General features: G+C 41.3%; 1 protein-coding gene across 1 annotated transcript in view; it reads left to right on the top strand.

Moving 5' to 3' along the window:
* Positions 1-3803: 3803 nt before the first annotated feature.
* LOC115008732 (integrin alpha-5-like) overlaps positions 3804-25751 on the top strand; it is a 57623-nt gene continuing 35675 nt past the window's right edge. The window contains 6 exon segments of the mRNA XM_029432504.1: positions 3804-4256; positions 13509-13633; positions 19532-19632; positions 24213-24336; positions 25322-25383; positions 25553-25598. Coding sequence (XP_029288364.1) covers positions 4057-4256; positions 13509-13633; positions 19532-19632; positions 24213-24336; positions 25322-25383; positions 25553-25598 — 658 coding nt within the window. The 5' untranslated portion in view covers positions 3804-4056.

Consider the following 25751-nt stretch of genomic DNA (forward strand, 5'->3'; position numbering starts at 1 on the left):
TGAATAGCACCTGTTTCCATTCGAGAATTGTTTCTTGCGTTATGCGTCATAGCCCTAGCTAAAAGAAATCTCACACTGAAAGATAAAGGATTGACATGATTGATTAAAAAGACTGAGTCAACTGCTGAATCTTATTGTTTTATATGTAGTTTATGTAAAGCACTTTGTAATCAATAACAGCTTCATACACTTTTTGTTGCAGATACAGGTTCATCCCTCAGCAGTGTCCTCCAGTCCAGGACAGGAGTAGATGTATCTGGTTACTTTCATCTCTGACAGAAGTCTGGTAAAATGTAAACACTGATGTAAGGTTTCTGTTACTCCAAACTCAAAGTACTTTTACCTCCAAACTGTACACAGCTGACGTACTTAAGCACTTGTATTAAACTGAAACATCTCCATATATCTCTGAACTGTTCACAAAGTTGCTGGTGTCGTCCCCGTCACTCCTTTTCAGGGAACCAATTATACTTTATGAGACGACACTCGTCATCCTGGTTACCAAGAAAATTATTTTTTTTGCCATGTCTGTCTGTCCCGACCTGTTTGATATGTCACATAACAAATATCACAACAGAGACAGAAAAGCTTATTTGGCAGATCGGCCGGACACTGAATGTTGCTGGTGATAGCGATGCTTTTACCTCCGTATGCGTTGTAAGCGCACATAGGAGAAGTTAGCCTTCAGGGCTCTCTGCAAGAAATGCTCTATTTTTGACCCAAGAGGGGAGCATTCCCCAGGGCCGGCACTTTTCTGTCAGAAACAAAAGGCTTTCACACCCGGCCGAAACTGTAGTTCGCTGTTTCCTCTGTGTTTAGCTCTGTTACGTTAGCTGTTAGCTCTGCTAACCAAATACACCGCAGGACTTTGCCGCCTTAGCTACAGTTGTCCATTAAATGTGTCCAGACTTCTGACCTTAGCCTGTGACTGAGGGGTAGATGGACCGGTGCCACCGGAGTGTACCGTGGGAACCTTTCAGAATCTTCATATATTCTTAGTAGCGTGATAGTAACTATAGTAACAGCATGAGTGAAACGTTGGTTCGTCAGCATGTCATTTGCTATAGGTCTACGCAGCGGTGCTAGTTATATCGGCAAAACCACGGAGAAGATCTCTCTCCGTCCCAAACACATTTTCTGCCGTCCCCGGGACGACGTTGGTCTCGAGCCCTGTTAGCACCTCAAAACAGTTGTTGTAATGAATGTTAGCAACTATATTTCTACATCCAGCAGACACAGGTGGCTCTCTAGTCTACGAACCAAATAATAAAGGTGTCTGTGAATGCAGCTCTCAACCATTTAAAAAAACTAAGGCAGCGCTAAAAACTTGTAGGAACGGTTGTTTACTGTTGCAGCTCGGCATGTTGCAGTTTATACTTCATGCCAATAGAGGTCAATAAAGATCACAGATTGATTGATCTCTTTTTAATCTGAATTATACCCTTGGCAAATGTATAATTCATATGTTAACTTATTCCCCTGAATCTGTGTCACAACTATCTGACAAGTCTTGTAATCAAGATCGCTTAAGTTAAATTGATTGGTTAGATTTCACAGTGTATGGTGGGGCAGGTAACGACCATCATAATAATTCTGTGCTGTGTATAATAACTCGTCAAAATGCGAAGACGTGTCCATTATAATTGTTGCTATTTTAACTTCTTCTTGTAATAAAGTGGTGTATAGAGTAACACCCAGCCTCCAGCACATTACTACATCAGCTGGCATCTGTTACTTTATAAGGGGAACAAAGTCTTGTATTATCAGTTGCTACAAGGCAGAGCATACTGCCTCTGCACCATGTGAAAATCTGTTTTCACAGAGAGAAAACTCTCCGTCCAAGTTCTTGTTGCCTTTGGCAGGTAACACATCTTGACTCACCGCTCTTCAAATGTGGGACCCTCTTTTCCTTTAAGCTACACATACAGCCACACACGCATAACCATGAGAGGACCTCCAAATAATCACGCACTGTATGCTTGCCTGCCTGTCAGTCTGTAATGATTGCAAGTTCAGTTCCAACAGAGTGACGATAGACAGAGCTACAGATGGATGTTGGCGTTTTCCAGGTTTACTCACACTGAAGAATGTCTTGACATGTAGAGTATTTCAAAACAAAGCACAACTTTCTGACAGTAAGCACCTTGAGAAGATTTCTTGTCTTTTAGAAATTAGGCTGAATCATTACAATCATCAGTGTAACTAACTCCTTCTCATTCTACTCGCATCAAACAGACTGAACATGTTTAACACTTACCTACATGACATGCCAATTGCTCAGAATATCAAAAGTAAAAGCATCCATTGCTGCTGCCGTAATCACAGTGGTCTGATGTGAATCCACTGAAGAAAGTAAGAAGCTATATACAGTTATTGGCACACAAGAGACAAGGTCACAACTTCTAGTAAGTGTCATGTCTTGACTATGATGTCCTGAGTGAAGCCGTATGTCAAGACCATGGCTGGATTACTGAACGGGCCTACTGGGCACAGGAGCTGGGGCCCAAAGAGTCAGGGGCCCTCCTGGCTTTCACCTTCAAAATGTAACTCAAAGAGACACGTACCAACCAGGAGGAGACTCAAAATTACATAAAACAACTACAAAAAAACACAAAGAGACTCACAATGACCACAGAGTGACACAAATCAACTACAAAAAGAGATAAAACAATTAAGTCTGTGTGTCTTGCATGGTCAAGACCAACAAGTCCCAAGTCAATCCTAAAAACGTCACCAAAGTTAATGCAATTTTAATGTTCAAACAGAGTCATATTAATAATAAAATAATATACATTTATTACTTTCAAACTAACCAGTAAATAACATTTAAAATGATGAGGTATAAGTTGTATGTTTCTGTCGATTTTCTCTTGAACACATCATAGTTTTTACATCATAATCAGGTATCATCGGACATGCAGCTCCTGCTTGTGCAACTTGTCCAGCTGCTGTCCGAGTGATATTGTCAGAAAAGTAAAAAATGCAACACGATATATTTTACAGCTGAGATTTCATCTTTGGGCTCGGGGAGGAAAAGTCCAAGTAAAGTCATGACACATTGGTGTTAGTCAAGATCGAGATGCAAATCTGCTTGGATTTTGTCCAGTCAAGTTTATCAAATTTATGATCATCATTATTACTTTAAAGCAGCTATAATCAATATGTTTATAATAACAATGTATCAAATATAACTGTGAAAACCCTGTATCCTGTATAACTATCCTGTATAACCTGAAACTGTAGCTCTCCTCCGCTTTCGGCCGCAGTTTTACTGTTCTGGTTCACGGCAGGCAGCTGTTTTCAGTGTCCTATTATAATCCATCATCAAACACAATACCAGCGCACTGGAAGTTGCCGTCACCTTTCCCACACTGCGCTGTAATCAACAAAATCACAAAAAGCTGCAAAAATGGTAATCTTCTAATGACAATACATTTCATTTAACAGCGCCTTTCATGGCACTCAAGGTCACCGTACATCACAAGATCAGCAACAAAACATACAATAACCAACAGAATACCAGCAATACAACATCAATGAAATCAACAATGAGACAAACAATAAGCCAGTTGTTGCAGTTACAGTGAGTTAGCCACTTTTAAAAGTTTTAAGAGCAGTTTTGAATTCGGTAAGTCCAGAAATGTGTTTGTAATACTTAATTATGAGTTTGTATCTTATTCCATTGTAATTTTCCATCTCTGATATATAGTCTAATCATAGTTTGACATTTTGCTGTGATATCCGTGATTCTGTGATTTGTGTTTTACAACATTACCACAGTCTTATTTCTTTGGGGACCAGACTGCCTGGTAATATGTAAAGCTCCACCCCAAATGAGGTTGCAATCATTCCCCCCTCCTTCCCTCTCTTTCTCTCTCTGACTCTGTCTTGCCTTTCTTTACATTTCACTATGCTCTCTGGATCAGTACACCGGACCTGTTGGAGCTGAAGGGATTATTCAGGACACCACTTTATGAATACTACATAAGGAACAGCACGGATGATGCGTTTTGCGCTTCAGCTATTCAATGAAAGAAGAGACGCGCAAAAGAAGAGATGGGCACCGTTCCTGGACTTTCACCTACCCGGTCATGGGGAAAATGTTGTCATTACGCCGTGTTGGTTGTACCTGTAGTGGCGGTTTTGGTGCAGCTTGGCGCTGCTTTTAACTTGGACACGGACAAACGCGTCGTTTTCACCGGACAGCGGGGAAGTTATTTTGGGTATTCAGTGGAGTTCTTCAGCAACTCATCCAGGTAAAGTCTTTATGCAGCATCACAAAGTATTTATGTCTTGATCACTACCATACAAAGTGACCTTTCATTTGTATTCTTAATGGTATCCTCATAATATACTAGGCCATTTGCATGCTACAATATTCTGGTCAATATTCTAGTTGTGTCTGGGCTTCAGAGAGTCAGTTCTGCAGACATATTTCTTATTTTGTATTGTATCCAACATCACACTGTAGCCTTGGCGATCCTAATAGTATTCCTATACAATGTGTAATGTTTTTATGTACTTCAGGTTAAAGTGATCTTGTTCTTATATGAACTTATCATAATATGGTTTTTATAAGGTATATTAATTATACCTTAATCTGCACAGCAGCCTACATTGTTTTATAAGTTAAATGTATATTTTTGACTCATTACAAAACTTTTGAGAAAACATTTTAGAGACTTCAACACTTTAACATTAGTTTGTGAAATATATTCCATGTGACACAGTGATGGACTTGGTCAGGGTACAAAGTTAAATGTCACTCAATAGAAGCACATTTCAATTCAATTCAATTTAATTAAATGCAATGGCTTTATTGCGATGGAAGTTTTTTAAACCATTTTGCCAAAGCATCAAAGTACAAATGGATTAAATATTTATACAATTCACAAAAACTGTAATATTATCATTATTATATTAGCAATAACACAATATAGATCAAATACAATTTAATACTCTCTCTCTCTCTCACTCTCTCTCTCTCTCTCTCTCTCTCTCTCACTCTCTCTCTCTCTCCCCCCCCTCCACACACACACACACTCTCTCACACACACACACACACACACACACACACACACACACACACACACACACACACACACACACACACACACTGGATTCCATCCCAAGTGTGATTGGAAACAGACATCCAAGTCTGTGTTTGATTCAGAGGGGAGGGGGGTTAACCTACAGCAAAGTAAGAAATATGCTAATCTTCTTCTGAATATATACTAAAGGGACGGTAGGGGATTCCTGCTGATGTTTCTGTTGACAGAGGAGGAACTACTGAGTGAGATAAAGTTAAAGATCAAATATGTTCTTATTTCTTTACACACACAGTATGTACCATAACCTGTTTTGGCTCATTGAGAAAACTCTCCTCTGGACACCAGGGTGGAACACACACACGGTCATAATCCAACTTGGATATGAATGAAGGCCAATGGCTTTGTGGTTCTCCAATAATTAGCTGCACATACGTTTTGTACCTCTCATGTATTATTATTACATTCGAGTTACAGAGCTATGCGTGTCTTACAAAAATGTATACCCAGCAATCTACTAGTTATATTGGTATATATTGATGTTACATTCCAATATTTTACATCTTACATTTCCCTGTTGTTACGTTAAAGGGACGGTTCACCCCAGAAACAAAAATAGGCCTACATATGTTTACCTTCCATGCAGAGCTATTTATCTATCTAGAATGTGTTGGTGTGAGTTGCCGAGTGTTGACATATCAGCCGTAGAGATGTCTGCTTTCTCTCCAATACAATAGAACTCGATGGCACTCGGCTTGTGGTGCTCAAAGCACCAAAAATTTTTTTTTTAAAAACTCAACAGAAATGTCTATTTCCAGAAACCAGGACCCGGGTACTTGAGATAATACACAGACCTTGTTGTGAGCAGTTTAATTTAGTAACTATTTTCTTTCTACACCCGCCAACCGTATCACAGCGCAGAAGGATGTGTGCATCTACTCATTGACCAGAGGCTTCTGCTTGTGACAGCGCAAAACTGAAACATCAATGGTGTCCCCCTCAGCTGAGCTGTGACGTTAGCTAGCTCAGTGGTGCTAGGTGAGCTAGCAGTAGGCTACTGGTTAACTTCCTTCTGCGCGGTGATAGTGCTGGCGGGTGTAGTTAGTTAGAAGGAAAATAGCTCCTACATGAAACTGCTCACAAAAGGTATGTGGATTAGGCCTATCTTGAATAGCTTAACTGGATCATTATTTAGTTCCATTATGTTCGAGAGAAGGAAGATACTGTATCTCTACAGTCAATATCTCCAACTCTCTAAACTAAAAAAGGGTGGGTGTGTCATAAAGTGACAAACAGCATTTCAAATAAGTTATTAATAACTTACAAAACATTGCGTGCAAATGTCCACTCCTGATCCCTGCATACTAGATTGATAAATAGCACTAGCCTACAGGTAAGAGGAATTATTTATTATTTTTGACTGTAAACTGTCACTTAAAAGTTTCCACTCTGAATTGAAGATTAGAGAAAACAGTTAAAGTGAGACTATGTAATAAAAAGAGAAAATAATTCCTTGCTTATGAATTTGAATTAATATGCAACACAACGCACCTTTTCTCAATTCAATACAGACAGGGGTTTTACTGCTATAGCCTTGGTCTGGGAAGAAGCTTTTGGTGGCTAATGTTAGCACACTTTAGATGGATACTTTGCTGTGAGACAGTAAGCTGATTTTACTACACTTCTCTACTTGTACTACGGTTACACTATGTTTAGCTATTTACCTTCATACCGTAATTGTCACTTGTTGCCACTGTGGCTGTTCAACGATAACAATAGTCTAATTTTAAACTGAACAAACATCTGATTCATGCTAACAGGTTGCAGCTAGCATTACTGGTGGTTGTTTGCTAAGCGAGCTTGCTGGCTAGCTAGCACACACATGTAGGCTATTTACATTTTAACTTTATGGCAGTTTTAAATTTTACTCCAGTGAAGAGATAGCCTAAGTTTATAAAATATGCTTTGCGAAAGCTGATGTAGTCATCAGTATAATGGAGCAGTTCGACACAACGTCACCTGGACTGATTACAAGTTAACACATAAAGATTTTAACACTCTTTTGATACTTGGAGTAAAGTCTTTCTTCCATAGTAGCCTATTGATATGAACATTTTCACCACTTGAAGCCATTGATGGTGAGCTGACCATGCTACAGTATATTTACAGTGAACCAGTTAACAAGTTGAGTGAAAGACAGAACAATCAATAGATCACTTTTAGAGACAGTCAAATACATTAGGCTTGTCCAGCCAAAACACCCTGTTATCCAGCTGTTCACAGCTGCTGTCGCTGAAGAGCTGAAGAGCTGAAGAGCTCTGTAAAATGTGTTACATCATCTGGAAGCCCTTTTTAGGTGACAGAAATGTAGTGCATATCAGCTGTTAATCTGGACAATATTTGGTAGCTGCTTCTGTAAAAAGTGCAAAGATCTTAGCATATAAATCTCCGTTACACCTTATCAGCTCTGAGTCTCAGTATTCACTGACCAGTGATGGAAACTAATTTTAAAAAATCATTTTGAGGAATCTTCTGCTACTTTATACTCTCTCCACTAAAAATATTTAATATCTTCAGTTACTAATGACTTTGTGGATTGGTTAGAATATTTTAAGACTTTATTGATCCTCAGGGGATACATTCATAAGCTACCCAGCAGTATAGAAAGTAATTAGAAAATGATGCTCACCTTTACCAGCTGTAACGTTAAAGTGATGAACACATGACTGCATCATAATTGCAAACCAATAATGGACATTATTCTGAAATTAACCATTTGGTACCCTAAGTATATTTTGATCCCAATACTTTTGCATACATTTCTACATTGTGTTATTGCTACTTTTACTTCAGTTAGAATACTTCTCCCAACACTATCCCTCCCTAACATCATCGAGGGCTCGCAGAGTAAAAGCAATGTTGCTTTAATGAATGTAGATATTTACCTTTGAGGAAATTGGTTAAGATTCTCTCAGTTTGCTTAACTAAACTTCTGGCAGTTAGAGGGCATGTTGTTGAGTCATTACTGAGATGTCGATTTAGACCAAGTTGTACAGACTAAGCCCACCTTATGCCTGCAATAGTTTTGCCTACACTGAACAATACAACATTTGTTTTTGACCAAATTCATGTATTTTGACAGCTCAAAACTTGTTTTGCGGTGGTAAAACAACACAGCAGGACATGGATGATGTTTTCTTTCTGCTGATGGGATGGTTTCTGCTGGTTGTCATGCATTCATACAATTACCCCAGTGTTCGGCTCAAAGGAGCCTTGTTAAGAGTTGCTCCTGTTGCTCACCATGCCATCTCTGTTTTCACTGTCTCAGCACACATGTCCTGTTTGAGTCAATAAGTCGAGTTTAGGAGGCAGGCATCAAGTTTGTCCGTGGAGATTGTTCAATAGTTTGTTACAATAAACTGGCTTCATGGCTCTCGGGATGGCAATATCGGTCATTTGTTCCACTGCTTTGGTCCAGACTAAAATAATGTGACAATATTTGGATGAGTTGCCATGACGTTTTGTACATACATTCATGTTTCCTAGAAGATGAATCGTGCTGACTTTGGTGATCCTTTAACTTTTCCTGTAGTTCCACCATCCGGTTGACATTTTGGATTCAGAGTCTGGGCAGGTATTGGATAGATTGTCGTGGAATTTGGTGCAGACATGTATGTACCCCTCAAGTTGAATCCTACTCACTTTGGTGATCCCCTGACTTTTCCTTTAGCACAACCATTAGGTAAATGTTTCTGTCTGTCCAATACTTTGGTTTGACCAAATACCTGCAATACTAATGACATTCCCACCAGACTCACCTGTACAGTACTTGTGTTTAGTGCTAATTAGTACATGATTATGATACCTGCTAAACATCAACATGCTAAGATTGTCATTGTGTGTCATGGCTGGAATGTTGGATAATGTAGCAGTACGTGACCTCAGTAATAATAATAATAAGCTTTATTTGTATATCACCTTCCATATAAGAATTGCAGCCCAAAGTGCTTCACAGCAAAAACATAACAATTAGTACAAGATTAGACAGAGCCTTTACAGTACAATAATCACAGTGTTGATGTAAATGAGTGTGAAGTAGCATTAAAAATAGTAGGAAATAGCAGAATTAAAATAGTATAAAATAGCATTGGAAATCATGCCTAGTTTCCCTATCTGTGCCGTACTTAACGACCCTCCTGCTGGGAAACCACATTCATCACACCATTCTTGTAAATGCACATTCTGACGCCTCTACTCTTCAATATATTGGAAGAGTAACTGTTAATTTACTGCATTTTTAAACATGTAAAAAGTCCTGTTAGCAAGGTTAAAACTTTGCATGAAATGTGACAGGGAGAGGAGATAACAGCGCACACTCTGACGTAAGAAGCCAAAAACTAAGTTTTCCCTGTCGACACATCAACACTGAAATCGGAAGTTTCTGTTAATCTTCATCCTGGAATGAGTTTTACAAAAGGTCTGTTTTCAGTGACCTAAGATGCAGTTTGCTTGTAGACAAAAGGCCAAAACACATAGAAAAAGCTATGTTTAAAAAAAATACATGTGTACGGGTGGACTAGGCCTAAGTCTGGTTTTAGTGTTATTGATTTTTGGCACTTTCCCGTTGGCAACAACCCACAACAGCTATAGAATGAGTCTGCAGTATGGAAGTCCTGTGACCTGATGTCACTGAACTTCTTTATGTTTACCAACCTGTCTGTGTGCTCAACATTAAAGGCCACCAAATGGGTGATGTTGTTTGCACAATGTTACTGCACAGCCAGTCACAGTCACAGCTTTGTTGGGTTTTATTCTTATATTTCAAGACTATTTTAAACTTGTTCTTATATTGATATTAGAACCAGATTTAATTTGCTCAATTGAGCAAATGTACAGCCCAGAACAGTTGGGAATTTGACTACTGCAGCCTATTTTAGTACAGCTATAAAGTAGGTTAAGCACATTTGAGTAAAATACTACAAGAAAACACACACATTGAGTATTGTGTCAGATTATTCTGGGCCACCCACTTCTGTATGAGTTTAATGAATGTATTTATATGCTAACCAAACAAAACAGATATTGGGGTTGGGGTTTGGGCTCATATAAGTATCATATCCTGTTTATTATAACAACCCAGATAAGATCTTGAGAAACCTCACCAGGGGGAGCTGGGAAACAGAGGCTCTGTTGGTTCCATGGGCAAATATTTAGTTCATTACTGAATGTAATGGAAAGTCATATCATTATACCTCGTTTGGCTTGTGCCCCTTAAAATGAAGCATTGTCTTAAATTGTTTCATTGAAGTACCTGTAGAGGCCTAAAAGGGTAAAACTATTCAATCATTTATGGAAAATTAGTTGTTCGAGTAAGAAAAGATCAACACAATTTTGTGTAGAAGGCATGCTTTGAGTAGGTTATGATGCACAGGAACCCCATTAGGGTATGACTTGTTTCAGAATAATGTGCCTTTGTAAATGTGTTCACTGGAGCTCATAAATCTAGTAAAAACTACATGTTGCATCACTGACGTGGAAATGCCTCTAAGCCATTTCCCTTGTTTGCAGATGTTCCTGTTGAACGTGAGTTAAAGGAAAGGAATCCTTATTTCAGGTCACGACAAAAACATTCATCATTCAACTAATACACATCATGTTGTCAAGGAGACTATTGTTTCCTGTTAAGTTTTCATTACAAGTGCTTTTAATTGACTCTTAAAAACCCACACATGTGGAGATCCCAGAGGGGGGTAGTGGTTAGAAGTCCTGCACCTTTGTAAGAGAAGGCCCTTGAAAGCCTGCACCCCGCTCGGCTAAGTGGCTGTGGAGTGAGCGGTTCATAAGAAACGCTTATCCAGCCATGTAAATATTCCTCTTGTGCTCTCCAGACGTTTTGGGGGATGGGGGGAGTTTGTCTCATCTCTGCTAATGTCATCAGTCACCAATGTCTTAAGCCGTGCCTTTAGCTCAGGGCCAGACCTTTTTAGCAGGGCTGTCTGAAAACATTGAAGGCCTAGCTGATTTGTAATGCAGGATACACACACACTTGCTCGTGTACATTTGCATGTGGGAGTGCGTGCGTGATATTCTCACATACATCTCGCTGTATCTCTCTCGTATGTTAATGCCATTCATCATTTCCAGGCTGAAACATTTTGGAGATATGCTTAAGTGCTTAAAACCACTTTCCTTGCCAACTTGCTGATAACTATCATGGCAATTGCAGTTATGAAATGCACATTTTTGAAAAACGTGACGTGTTTGGTACACTGTGTATTTGTGGTGCAGTTGCTGGACTGCCTTTCATTGTAAGAGTCTCTCTTGATTGTAAGAAAAACACTCAAATTATCACATCTTTGTCTGTAAACTAACAACCCTGTCTCCTACAAAATTATATTACATACATCTAAACTTCATTCTCAATTAGGTTTTGAGGGAAACACATTATCTCCCAGATTACGACAGCAGTTTTAAACCCATTGTAAATACAAACAAAACCAAACAAAAAGTCAACAAAACTACCTGGGTAAGTTTAGTAAAAGATCACGATATGGGTTAAAATAAGTCGGCTACACTTGTCACATTTGTTAAATTACTGACGTAAATTAAAATAAGTCAACGTTGACTTGTCAGTCCTGTGTTTGTTCCATCCATCCATCCACCCCAACCTCTTTCACCTCGTATATGGAAATGTCATTTTTTAGCAGACCAGGCTGAAACTAAACACAAATTAACCAAACATGGAGTTACAATGAATGATTGTCATTCAATACGCTAAAAAGAGTTTCACTCAATATCATGTTGGCCCACTATGACTTGTAATCATTACTCAACTTGTTGATGTTTCAATATACAGGTACATTATGCAAGATAACTTCAAAGTTTCTCTATTCAATATTTTTAGAGTAACAATGAATGACATAAATGTAAAAGAGGTTGAAAATGACAAAACCAAAAATATTTTTCACCCGGTGCTACAGTTCCCCGCAGCTCTACTTAGTTTTTCAGCGTCTATCAGCTCATTGTTTCTGTTTTATGGCCCTTAACTTCTCTGTTTTGGTTCACTGTCACGGCTTTTGTCAGTATTGTTTCTTGCAGCAGCTGACAAATCCTGATAAGCCCCCTGTACCTGCTCAGCACCAAACAGCAGGCAGACACAGTTAGAGATTAGATAGTGCTATATCAACTTTATAAAGTGATAATATCTCATTATAAAAAGTTTTTAATTTCAAATTTCATTTTCGAAGAAAACCTCATTAGTGCATGTTAATCCCAGAATTTATTTTCTGCATAAACTGCTACTTTTTTGGCTTGATGCAAAAACTACACAGTATTTTTGGCTTTTTCACAAGGCTCCTCTAGCTGCACTGGATTAGGATTCATACATTAACAGAGGATGAAGGATTTCAATGCTGACTTTGATCTCACGCTGAGGTTACAGAGCTTTAGTTTAACTTGATGTGACAAAATGTGACATTGTTGATTAGAGACAGATGTTTAACCTTCCGGGCATCAATGCTGGACACAGTGTTTTTACTGTATCGGACATTTAAGAACCTCCATGACCAACTGTTGGTGATAATGACAGGGATTGCAGGAATACAGCCACTGAGTTAATGGCTGTAAACTGATCTGTAAATGTACGTACGTGAAACCCATGTGCTGTGCAAAAGCTCCCATAAACTGCAGCCGGCATAATAAGGGAGAAGCCAGCTTTAGTACCACTTCTTTATGGTAGTGCTTAATGTGACTTCTCAATTACCTTCATGGCTTGCTTTCTAAACGGACTACAGGGGATGGGCGGCAGCGGTGACCAAGAGACCTTTCTCAGTTCTCGGCTGAGATGCAATACGTGTCTTTCGGTCTAATTTGAGACATTAACTTTTAAGCATTCTGGATTCTTGTTTGTATAATCTGTTGTTGAATAAAACATTTATTTTTTAAAAGGTTTGTTGTGTTTCAAAAGCATGTTTGAAATCCCGAGGGGTTTGGTTGAATGATGTCCAAACTATGCACTTTCTTTTTGACATAACAGCGTGTGACAATTTTTCTTATCATGGATGAATTAAATCCCATATTATACACATTGCTTTTGTCTAGTCATGGTTCAGTTTGAAGAGTTCCCATGAATATCCGAATCCGAAAACCAAAACCCTAATACCTAATATACCTAAACATATCTAAACACCAAACAAATATCGGAATATTCGGGTCCAGCTCTAGTAAACTACAACTTGACTGGTTGGCGGAGACCACAAGACGATATATTCTCATCTAACTCATCAGCAGGAAAGCAATCAAAAATAATTATTTTGACTAATCCTTGTCATATGTAAGCTCGACAAGTTAAATACACATTCTTTAACATAAAACAATTGTTTCTTGGTGTAATCTTGGACTTTTCCTGGACACAGTCCCATCAACACAGTTTAAGATTTTGTTTTCCTTTCTGCTGTCTAGTATCAGTGTTTTGATCGGCGCCCCGAAAGCCAACACCAGCCAGCCCGACATCACTGAAGGAGGAGCCGTGTACTTGTGCCCCTGGACCCAAGCTAACTGCAGCATGATCAACTTTGACAAGCAAGGTAGGTTTCTTGTAAATTAAAATTTGATCTGTAAAAAAATCAAGGTCAATATTCAAAATCCAGGGGAGAGAATTTTCCCTACAAGATAATCACAGCAGTAGTTAATAACTCACATTGCTCCAGGATGTTAAAATGTCACTTTCCCCAACAGCACCATTAAACAGTTGAGACAGGACTGTGTAGTAAACTCTCAGCTGTCTCTAACCATCCATAAAAGTGGCTGAGAGAAGCTAAAGGTAGTATCCCAAGTTAACTGTGCTTGACCCTGAGGTCAGAAGAGCGGCTCCCTGCCATCTGACAGCTCCTAATCCAACGCTTCTCTGTTTGGATTTAAACAAGCTTTTAATATCTCTCGGGCGTTTTAATTGTGACTGAGGCTTTTATGGAGGCCACCCCTCACTAAGGTCTCCATTTTGGAACATGGCCTGTATTTTGCAGTGTTTTCACAGAGCTTTGATTTCCTGTTGGACTCGGGCCCAGTGTTGTGAGCGCTCTTTAATTAGGGCTGAGTCATTACGAGGACAAGGACCCCAGAGGACCCCAGCTCTGCCAGAAATATAATCACCTACATCAGAAATGCAGGAAGTGATAAGGACCACCGTTTGAGGATCACAGGGTCGAACTTATCGTACGCTTTCGCATGCTGATATCGGATGGCGGTTTACGAGGACTGAGAGCTACGAATATGCAAACTCTGTGTACACAAATACATACCTGCAGTGTTTACAAACTCTCTCTGCCGACAGCCTCTGAAAAAAAACCACTCACTCACACACACACATACACACACACACACACGCACACATCTAGACGCACATTTCTACACACACATATCTACACACACATATCTAACACGCACATATCTAACACGCACATATCTAACACGCACATATCTACACACACATATCTAATATGCACATATCTACACACACATTTCTAACACGCACATATCTACACACACACATATCTAACACGCACATATCTACACGCACATATCTAACACGCACATATCTAACACGCACATATCTAAACACACATATCTACACACATTTCTAACACGCACATATCTAACACGCACATATCTAACACGCACATATCTAAACACACATATCTACACACACATTTCTAACACGCACATATCTACACGCACATATCTAACACGCACATATCTAACACGCACATATCTAAACACACATATCTACACACATTTCTAACACGCACATATCTACACGCACATATCTACACACATTTCTAACACGCACATATCTACACGCACATATCTACACGCACATATCTACACACATATCTACACACATATCTACACACACATATCTACACGCACATATCTACACGCACATATCTACACACATATCTACACGCACATATCTACACACATTTCTAACACGCACATATCTACACGCACATATCTACACACATTTCTAACACGCACATATCTACACGCACATATCTACACGCACATATCTACACACATATCTACACACATATCTACACACACATATCTACACGCACATATCTACACGCACATATCTACACACATATCTACACGCACATATCTACACACATTTCTAACACGCACATATCTACACGCACATATCTACACACACATATCTACACACACATATCTAACACGCACTTATCTACATGCACATATCTACATGCACATATCTACACGCACATATCTAACATGCACATATCTACACCCACATATCTACACACATATCTAACACGTACATGTCTACACACACATATCTAACACGCACGTATCTACACACACATATCTACACACACATATCTACTCACACATATCTAACATGCACATATCTACACGGACATATCTACACACACATTTCTAACACGCACATATCTACACACACATATCTAACACGCACATATCTACACGCACATATCTAACACGCACATATCTAACACGCACATATCTAAACACACATATCTACACACATTTCTAACACGCACATATCTACACGCACATATCTACACACATTTCTAACACGCACATATCTACACGCACATATCTACACGCACATATCTACACACATATCTACACACATATCTACACGCACATATCTACACGCACATATCTACACGCACATATCTACACACATATCTACACGCACATATCTACACACATTTCTAACACGCACATATCTACACGCACATATCTACACACATTTATAACACGCACATATCTACACGCACATATCTACACACATATCTACACGCACATATCTACACACATTTCTAACACGCACATATCTACACGCACATATCTACACACATATCTACACACACATATCTACACACACATATCTAACACGCACGTATCTACACACACATATCTACACACACATATCTAACACGCACATATCTACACGCACATATCTACACACACATATCTAACACGCACATATCTACACACACATATCTAACACGCACATATCTACACGCACATATCTACACACACATATCTAACACGCACATATCTACACGCACATATCTACACACACATATCTAACACGCACATATCTAACACGCACATATCTACACGCACATATCTAACACGCACATATCTACACATACATATCTAACACGCATCTATCTACACACGCATATCTACACACATATCTAACACGCACATATCTACACACACATATCTAACACGCACTTATCTACATGCACATATCTACATGCACATATCTAACATGCGCATATCTACACCCACATATCTACACACATATCTAACACATACATGTCTACACACACATATCTAACACGCACGTATCTACACACACATATCTACACACACATATCTACACGCACATATCTACACACATTTCTAACACGCACATATCTACACGCACATATCTACACACACATATCTACACACACATATCTAACACGCACTTATCTACATGCACATATCTACATGCACATATCTACACGCACATATCTAACATGCACATATCTACACCCACATATCTACACACATATCTAACACGTACATGTCTACACACACATATCTAACACGCACGTATCTACACACACATATCTACACACACATATCTACTCACACATATCTAACATGCACATATCTACACGGACATATCTACACACACATTTCTAACACGCACATATCTACACACACATATCTAACACGCACATATCTACACGCACATATCTAACACGCACATATCTAACACGCACATATCTAAACACACATATCTACACACATTTCTAACACGCACATATCTACACGCACATATCTACACACATTTCTAACACGCACATATCTACACGCACATATCTACACGCACATATCTACACACATATCTACACACATATCTACACGCACATATCTACACGCACATATCTACACGCACATATCTACACACATATCTACACGCACATATCTACACACATTTCTAACACGCACATATCTACACGCACATATCTACACACATTTATAACACGCACATATCTACACGCACATATCTACACACATATCTACACGCACATATCTACACACATTTCTAACACGCACATATCTACACGCACATATCTACACACATATCTACACACACATATCTACACACACATATCTAACACGCACGTATCTACACACACATATCTACACACACATATCTAACACGCACATATCTACACGCACATATCTACACACACATATCTAACACGCACATATCTACACACACATATCTAACACGCACATATCTACACGCACATATCTACACACACATATCTAACACGCACATATCTACACGCACATATCTACACACACATATCTAACACGCACATATCTAACACGCACATATCTACACGCACATATCTAACACGCACATATCTACACATACATATCTAACACGCATCTATCTACACACGCATATCTACACACATATCTAACACGCACATATCTACACACACATATCTAACACGCACTTATCTACATGCACATATCTACATGCACATATCTACACGCACATATCTAACATGCGCATATCTACACCCACATATCTACACACATATCTAACACATACATGTCTACACACACATATCTAACACGCACGTATCTACACACACATATCTACACACACATATCTACTCTCACATATCTAACATGCACATATCTACACGCACATATCTACACACACATATCTAACACGCACATATCTAACACGCACATATCTACACACACATATCTAACACGCACTTATCTACATGCACATATCTACACGCACATATCTACACGCATATATCTAACATGCACATATCTACACCCACATATCTACACACATATCTAACACGTACATCTCTACACACACATATCTAACACGCACATATCTAACACGCACATATCTACACACACATATCTAACACGCACATATCTAACACGCACATATCTAACACGCACATGCTCATGCTTTTGGTTTCTTGAATTTCCCATTATAGGCCTCAGGATTCACGGTGTGTTTAAGGACACAGCCCAGACTCCATAAACCAAACAGGCACTCTGAATTGCAGCCAGGAGAGTTTAATATCACCACTCTGCTACACACAGCAGGCAAATATATTAGAAAACAGACCACAGTAAAGCTTACACAGTTACAGGCATATATAAGTATGATTTAAGGTGTCAGGTTTTGTTAAATTACTTTTCAAGGATGCTGAATGAAAAAAAAAAATCTATTTTTAACTGTACAGTAGGTGTGACAAAGAATTCCTGCATGTAGAAGAAATTAGGATCTGACAGAAAACCCCAAAATCACAAACTTCTCTTTAGTATTCAAAGAAGGCCCCAATCAGACACCACACTGTCTTTATTGTTTTTGAAGATTTCCAGGATGTTTTCTGTTTAGATGATGGTAACTACAGTTGGTAAAGTCATATAGCAGCTCTTAATTCATCAAATTGGACAAAAAAACAGCAATGACGTTAGGCATAGTTTGAGTATTTCTTTACTCGAGGCATTTAGGGTGCTAAACTAGTGAGCAAAACACTTCATTCTCATTGAAAACAATCACAAAAAGCTCCGCCAGACTGCTAAAAAAGTGCTCTGTCTGATCGGTCCAGAGGGATGTGAACAGTCTTTCTGAGTCAGGAACTTGTCTTTTCTGGGTTCCAAAGGACATAAAGGCAACTGGGCTCACCTACCTGGCTGGCTCAAATGTTTTGTGGACCAGACATAACAATCCAAGAAGAAGTATTAGTCCTACTTTTCCAAATTAATCATTATAAGAATGCGTTGTTGTTGAAAGCAAAACTCAAGGAGGTGTAATGCTGCTGAGGCTGCAAAAGTGAAACATTTGGCAGGGAACCACACACACACACACACACACACACACACACACACACACACACACACACACACACACACACACACACACACCCCGAGCACTCCACCCCCCCGTCCCTCATCACTGCTCTTTGCATTCATACTGCCAGGGCCTCTTCTTAAAACAGATCCTGACAATGAAGTACAGCCGTTTGGGTTACAGTAACAACAAAGTCCAAGTCCCTTGGAGCTGTTTAATGTTTGCCATAGCATGGAGGATGGATTAAGACTGCAGACCCCGGGAACAAGGCCATTAAATATCCATGTAAAAAGCCAGGAACATGTGGGGAACACTCTCAAATGAAGCCCTGACGGCACAGAAATCAAACACTGATGACAGGGGGATATTTGACAACGTTAAAGTAGCAACTCCTGACATCAATGAAGTTTCTTCCAAGTCATAGTTTCTGAGGAAAGTGAAACAGGTATTAGTTATTTGTTCATAGAAGATCTACGTACAACTCTGCTTGAATATGCTTTTACATATGTTGTTCTCCTCTACGTTCTTCTAGGTGATCGATATTTTTATATAAACGATGTGAACACTCAGGTTGAGTTCAAGTCCCACCAGTGGTTTGGAGCTACTGTGCGTTCCCATGGAAACAGCATCCTGGTAAGAATAGGTCAGGGTTGGTTGGTCTGTTGAGAGATGACATTCACAGTACGTAACCCTTGAGCCTCACTTTAAAATAGTTGCTTGCTGTCCTCAGAGGACCAAAATGTTTGCATCAAAAAACAGCCATAACATTATAAATACATATACATTTTATTTTCACTAAGTTAAATCTTTTAACCAACTTCAGTCCTGAACTACCAAATATGTATTAATGTTTAGAATTTTAACCCTTAATATTCCAGTTTGTTTACATTGTGCCACTGTTGAAAAGAATGTGTTTCAATGGGGATACATTTTTGTCCTTCAGGGTGTGAGTGGCTACACCGTTTATTATAGGCTTATTATAGGATATATTATTATTATATACCTCTCTGGGAATCCTAAAAACTTCTCTGGGAACCATCACCTTATCGTGGTGGAGAGGTTTGTGTGTCCCTATGAACCTGAGAGCTGTGTTGTCTGGAGCCTAGTGCTCCTGGTAGGGTCTCCCAAGGCAAATTGGTCTCAGGTGAGGGGCCAGACTAAGAATGGTTCAAAAACGACTTCATGAAAGAAAGGGAAAGGAAAGGAGAGACCCTGCCCGGAGGAAGCCCGGGGCCCCCGTCTGGATCCAGGCCCAGAGGGAGGGCCCGACAGCGAGCGCCTGGTGGCCGGGTTTGCCACGGAGCCCGGTCGGGCACAGCCCGAAGAAGCTACGTGGTGCCTCCCATCCATCCATCCTGTGGGCCCACCACTCATGGGAAAAACCGCTGGGGTCGGGTGCGCTGTCACACGGGTGGCAGCGATGGTCAGGGACCTCGACGGACCAGACCCGGGCAGCAGAGGCTGGCTCTGGGGATGTGGAACGTCACCTCTTTGTGGGGGAAGCAGCCGGAACTAGTGCGGGAGGTGGATCGCTACCAGTTGGATCTGGTGGGGCTTACCTGCACGCACAGTCTTGGCTCTGGAACCGTACTCCTGGATAGGGGTTGGACTCTATTCTTCTCCGGAGTTGCCCAAGGTGTGAGGCGTCGGGCCGGGGTGGGGATACTCACTAGCCCCCGGCTGAGCGCCGCTACGTTGGAGTTTATGGACGAGAGGGTCGCCTCCCTACGCCTTCGGGTTATGGGGGGGAAAACTCTGACTGTTGTTTGTGCCTATGCCCCAAACCGCAGTTCTGAGTATTCGGCCTTCTTGGAGACCCTGAATGGAGCCCTGCAGGGGGCTCCAGTAGGGGACTCCGTAGTCTTGCTGGGAGACTTCAACGCACACGTGGGAAACGATGGAGACACCTGGAGAGGCGTGATTGGGAGGAAGGGCCTCCCTGATCTAAACCCGAACGGTCGTTTGTTGTTGGACTTCTGTGCTAGTCATGGAATGGCCCTAACAAACACCATGTTCGAACATAAGGATGCTCATAAGGGCACGTGGTACCAGAGCACCCTAGGCCAAAGGTCAATGATCGATTTCGTAATCGTATCATCTGATCTGAGGCCGCATGTTTTGGACACTCGGGTGAAGAGAGGGGCGGAGCTGTCGACTGATCACCATCTGGTGGTGAGTTGGATCAAGGGGTGGGGGAAGACTCTGGACAGACCTGGTAAACCCAAACGGGTAGTGCGGGTGAACTTGGAACGTCTGGAGGAAGCCCCTGTCCTGGGGATCTTTAACTCACACCTCCGACGGAGCTTTTCAGCCATCCCTATGGAGGTTGGGGGCATTGAACCTGAGTGGGCGATGTTCAAAACCTCTATTGTTAAAGCTGCGGTGATGAACTGTGGTCTCAAGGTCTTAGGTGCCTCAAGGGGCGGTAACCCTCTGAACACCGTGGTGGACCCCGGTGGTCAGGGAAGCCGTTCGACTGAAGAAGGAGTCCGGAAACAGTTGCAGGGTATCGAAGGACTAGAAGGGCGGCAGCTTCTGCCGTGTCAGAGGCAAAGCAGCGGGTGTGGGAGAAGTTCGGAGAAGCTATGGAGAAGGACTTTCGGTCGGCACCAAGGTGCTTCTGGAAAACCATCCGGCACCTCAAGAGGGGGAAGCGAGGAACCATCCAAGCTGTGTACAGCAAGGGTGGGACCAGTGCTGATTTCAACTGAGAAGGTTATTGGCCGCTGGAAGGAGCTCTTTGAGGAACTCCTGAATCCGACTAACACGCCTTCTATGGTTGAGGCAGAGCTGGAAGCTGATGGGGGATCATCGTCAATTTCCCTGATGGAAGTCACTGAGGTAGTCAAACAACTCCACAGTGGCAAAGCCGCAGGGGTTGATGAGATCCGTCCAGAAATGCTGAAGGCTTTGGGTGTTGAGGGGCTGTCTTGGTTGACACGCCTCGTCAACATTGCATGGAAGTCTGGGACAGTGCCTAGGGGTTGGCAGACCGGGGTCGGTGGTTCCCCTATATAAAAAGGGGGACCAGAGAGTGTGTGCCAACTACAGGGGTATCACACTTCTCAGCCTCTCTGGTAAAGTCTACTCCAAGGTACTGGAAAGGAGGGTTCGGCCGGTAGTCGAACCTCTGATTGAAGAGGAACAATGCGGATTCCGTCCTGGTCGTGGAACAACAGACCAACTCTTTACTCTTGCAAGGATCCTGGAGGGGGCCTGGGAGTACGCCCATCCGGTCTACATGTGTTTTGTGGATCTGGAGAAGGCGTATGACCGGGTCCCCCGGGTGATACTTTGGGAGGTGCTGCGGGAGTATGGGGTGAGGGGGTCACTTTTGAGGGCCATCCAATCCCTGTACGCCCAAAGCGAGAGTTGTGTCCGGATACTCGGCAGTAAGTCGAACTCGTTTCCAGTGAATGTTGGCCTCCGCCAGGGCTGCGCTTTATCACCAATCCTGTTCGTGATTTTCATGGATAGGATATCGAGGCGTAGTCGTGGAGGAGAGGGGTTGCAGTTCGGTGACATGAGGATCTCATCGCTGCTCTTTGCAGATGATGTGGTCCTTATGGCATCATCGGTCTGTGACCTTCAACAGTCACTGGATCGGTTCGCAGCCGAGTGTGCAGCGGTTGGGATGAGGATTAGCACCTCCAAATCTGAGGCCATGGCTCTCAGCAGGAAACCGGTGGATTGCCTACTCCGGGTAGGGAATGAGCCATTACCCCAAGTGAAGGAGTTCAAGTACCTCGGGGTCTTGTTTGCGAGTGAGGGGACAATGGAACGAGAGTTTGGCCGGAGAATCGGAGCAGCGGGGGCGGTATTACAGTCACTTTACCGCACCGTTGTGACGAAAAGAGAGCTGAGCCAGAAGGCAAAGCTCTCAATATACCGCTCGATCTTCGTTCCTACCCTCACCTATGGTCATGAAGGCTGGGTCATGACCGAAAGAACGAGATCACGGGTACAAGCGGCCGAAATGTGTTTTCTCAGACGGGTGGCTGGCGTCTCCCTTAGAGATAGGGTGAGAAGCTCAGCCATCCGTGAGGGACTCGGAGTAGAGCCGCTGCTCCTTTACGTTGAAAGGAGCCAGTTGAGGTGGTTCGGGCATCTAGTAAGGATGCCACCTGGGCGCCTCCCTAGGGAGGTGTTCCAGGCACGTGCAGCTGGGAGGAGACCCCGGGGAAGACCCAGGACTCGGTGGAGAGATTATATCTCCTCACTGGCCTGGGAACGCCTCAGGATCCCCCAGTCGGAGCTGGAGGATGTGGCACGGAGAAGGGAAGATTGGGGTTCCTTACTGGAGCTGCTGCCCCCGTGACCCGATCCCGGATAAGCGGTAGACGATGGATGGATGGATTGGATCTGAGGTTGAACTTCCAAAATTAAAAATTAAAACTCACACCCAATGTATGCCATATGCATTAACACAGTAAAAATGGCCCTAGTGAGGCACAAGGGGATCTAATATCTAATAATATCTCCACTGTGCAGAAAATGCTGAAAAGTAATGATAATACCTGTATTCATGATGTCATGCTAACTTACTGGACTCTAAAACAGAATGTACAGGTCCCAGGCAAACACAGCATTGATAATTCATGTAGAACACATGGAAATAAAGGAACAGTATTGTTCTTGTATTGCAGGGTAGACTAGTTGGTGCTAGTACCATAACCTTACTTGAGATACTAACAGTTTGAGGGTTTATTTTCAAACATTTTATGCCGCACTTTTACAAGGATGAAGGGTTACAAAATGTGCAATAAACCATGAATATGGCAAATTAAATCATATACAATTCTGCAAATAAAATACAGAGCATTGCAAAGCTGCTGCTTAGACGTTGGCTAATGTATAGTTAACATTTGAGAGTTGGAGACGTTCCTGGGCTATTCTATTTTTAACAACTTGTTATCCCACAAAGTCTAGTTGGCTAAAATAATGTATCCCTTTGGCCAATGAAGTGAAATGAATTTTTTCGAGTAGTTGCTCGAGTGTTTTTGGTCAGAAAATGACCCCGCCCTCCAAACTTTTATGATACCGAATATCGTTCTTACTATATTATTTTGAAGGCTCTAAAGCTTGACAGACTTTCTGTCTGTAGTTACAGTTGTTAAACTATGATGTTCGAGGGAGGAGTTCAGGGTCTCAGCTAGAAAATGTTTGTTTGTTGTTTTTCTTTTGTCATTGAGTGGTCTCTCTGTGCTTGGCAGGCTTGTGCTCCCAGGTATTACTGGAGGACTGAACATGACGAACCCTTTGCAGATGTCACAGGAACCTGCTACCTCTCTGTAGACAGTCTCAAAACCTTTGTGGAGTATGCCCCGTGCCGAACAGGTAAGCTACTGCAATGAAGGTACTGGCCAATGTGTGGGTAACCTAATCCAACAAACACGGAGCAACATTAGCGTTCACTGGTTATCATCTTTCTGTCCACCTCTCCAATGTATTGAATCTCCTTTTAGCTCTGTTTTGGTTTGCACAAACTGAGACGTGAGGCAAAGATACTGCAAGGTGAAAGGGGCAGGTTATAGATTCTGTGTGTCTCACAGCTCCCCGAGGATAGCATTCTCCAATTTCCATAAGTCTTCCTAAAAATCTTCTTATTAATCAAGTTTTTAAGTTTTCATCAGAATCAAAGTAATCCAATGATAGTTGTTACACATGGGGACATTGCAAACAGGCACTGCTGTTAGCTAATTCGTCATACTTATACTTAAATATACGGGACTTGTGTTGAGTCTCACTGAGTCCATGGCAACATTATACTTCCTGTTTAGTTCCCTCAAAGACCCCAAATCATTCCATAACTTAGAGCATGAAAAAATAATTATAGGACTTGCTCTTCTCGTGTATACAATGATACAAAGGTTCTGAATGTCCCAACCACACAGTTGTCATATTCCTGGATCACTGACTCTATCCATCTGAATGTATAGAGGAGAGTGTGCAGATATTTGTCCTGTGTTGCGAACCTGTGGACATATAGATGAAAAGAAAAACCTCTAGATCAGAATGAGTCTTTTTTCATTTATTTTCTGGCATTTTTTACAGTTAAAAATTCAGAATACAGTTACCTGCATAGCTTATAAAAGGTTCTGTCTACAGTTTAGGTCAGCTTTTTAAACTTATCAACTGAACCAGATAGCCAAAACTGTTACAACATAAAGCTAACGCTACAAATTTACCCAGAAACTTTGTCCTTTTTTGTGTTTTCTTCTGTTGTTTTCCTACCCTCAACACAGCAGGATGTTTAGTTTTTTAGGTTTCATGAAACAGAAAGGGTACTAATGTTTCATATGTTTGTTGCTGTGCGTTGCAGAAAGACATGGACCTGTTGGACAGGGCTTTTGTCAAGGGGGATTCAGCGCAGACTTCACCAAGGTAAGAGAAATATTTGTTGGAATTCTTGCTGTTTTGTCCATAATCAAATAGTTGCTCTGTTTAGGTTTATGTAAGCAGTGGAGATCAGATTTGCGGAGTTTGTTTGAAACTCATGATGTAACTGGTGACACACAGACTTCTCAGCTCTGGCAACTGTTGTGTGTTACAGGATGGGAAGGTTGTGCTTGGAGGACCAGGCAGCTTTTACTGGCAAGGTGAGCTCACAAGAATGTGGAACAGCATGGATTTTTCTTTGAATAGATTTTTCCTTTGAATGAGTAATACAATCAATCCCTCATCTGTCTGAAAACAACCTTCAGTGAGACAACTCAGGAGCCAGAGTTCAAAAGTCACATGTCTTATTTTAA

This window comes from Cottoperca gobio, chromosome 5 (genome assembly GCF_900634415.1).
Source record: "Cottoperca gobio chromosome 5, fCotGob3.1, whole genome shotgun sequence".
Classification (NCBI taxonomy): domain Eukaryota; kingdom Metazoa; phylum Chordata; class Actinopteri; order Perciformes; family Bovichtidae; genus Cottoperca; species Cottoperca gobio.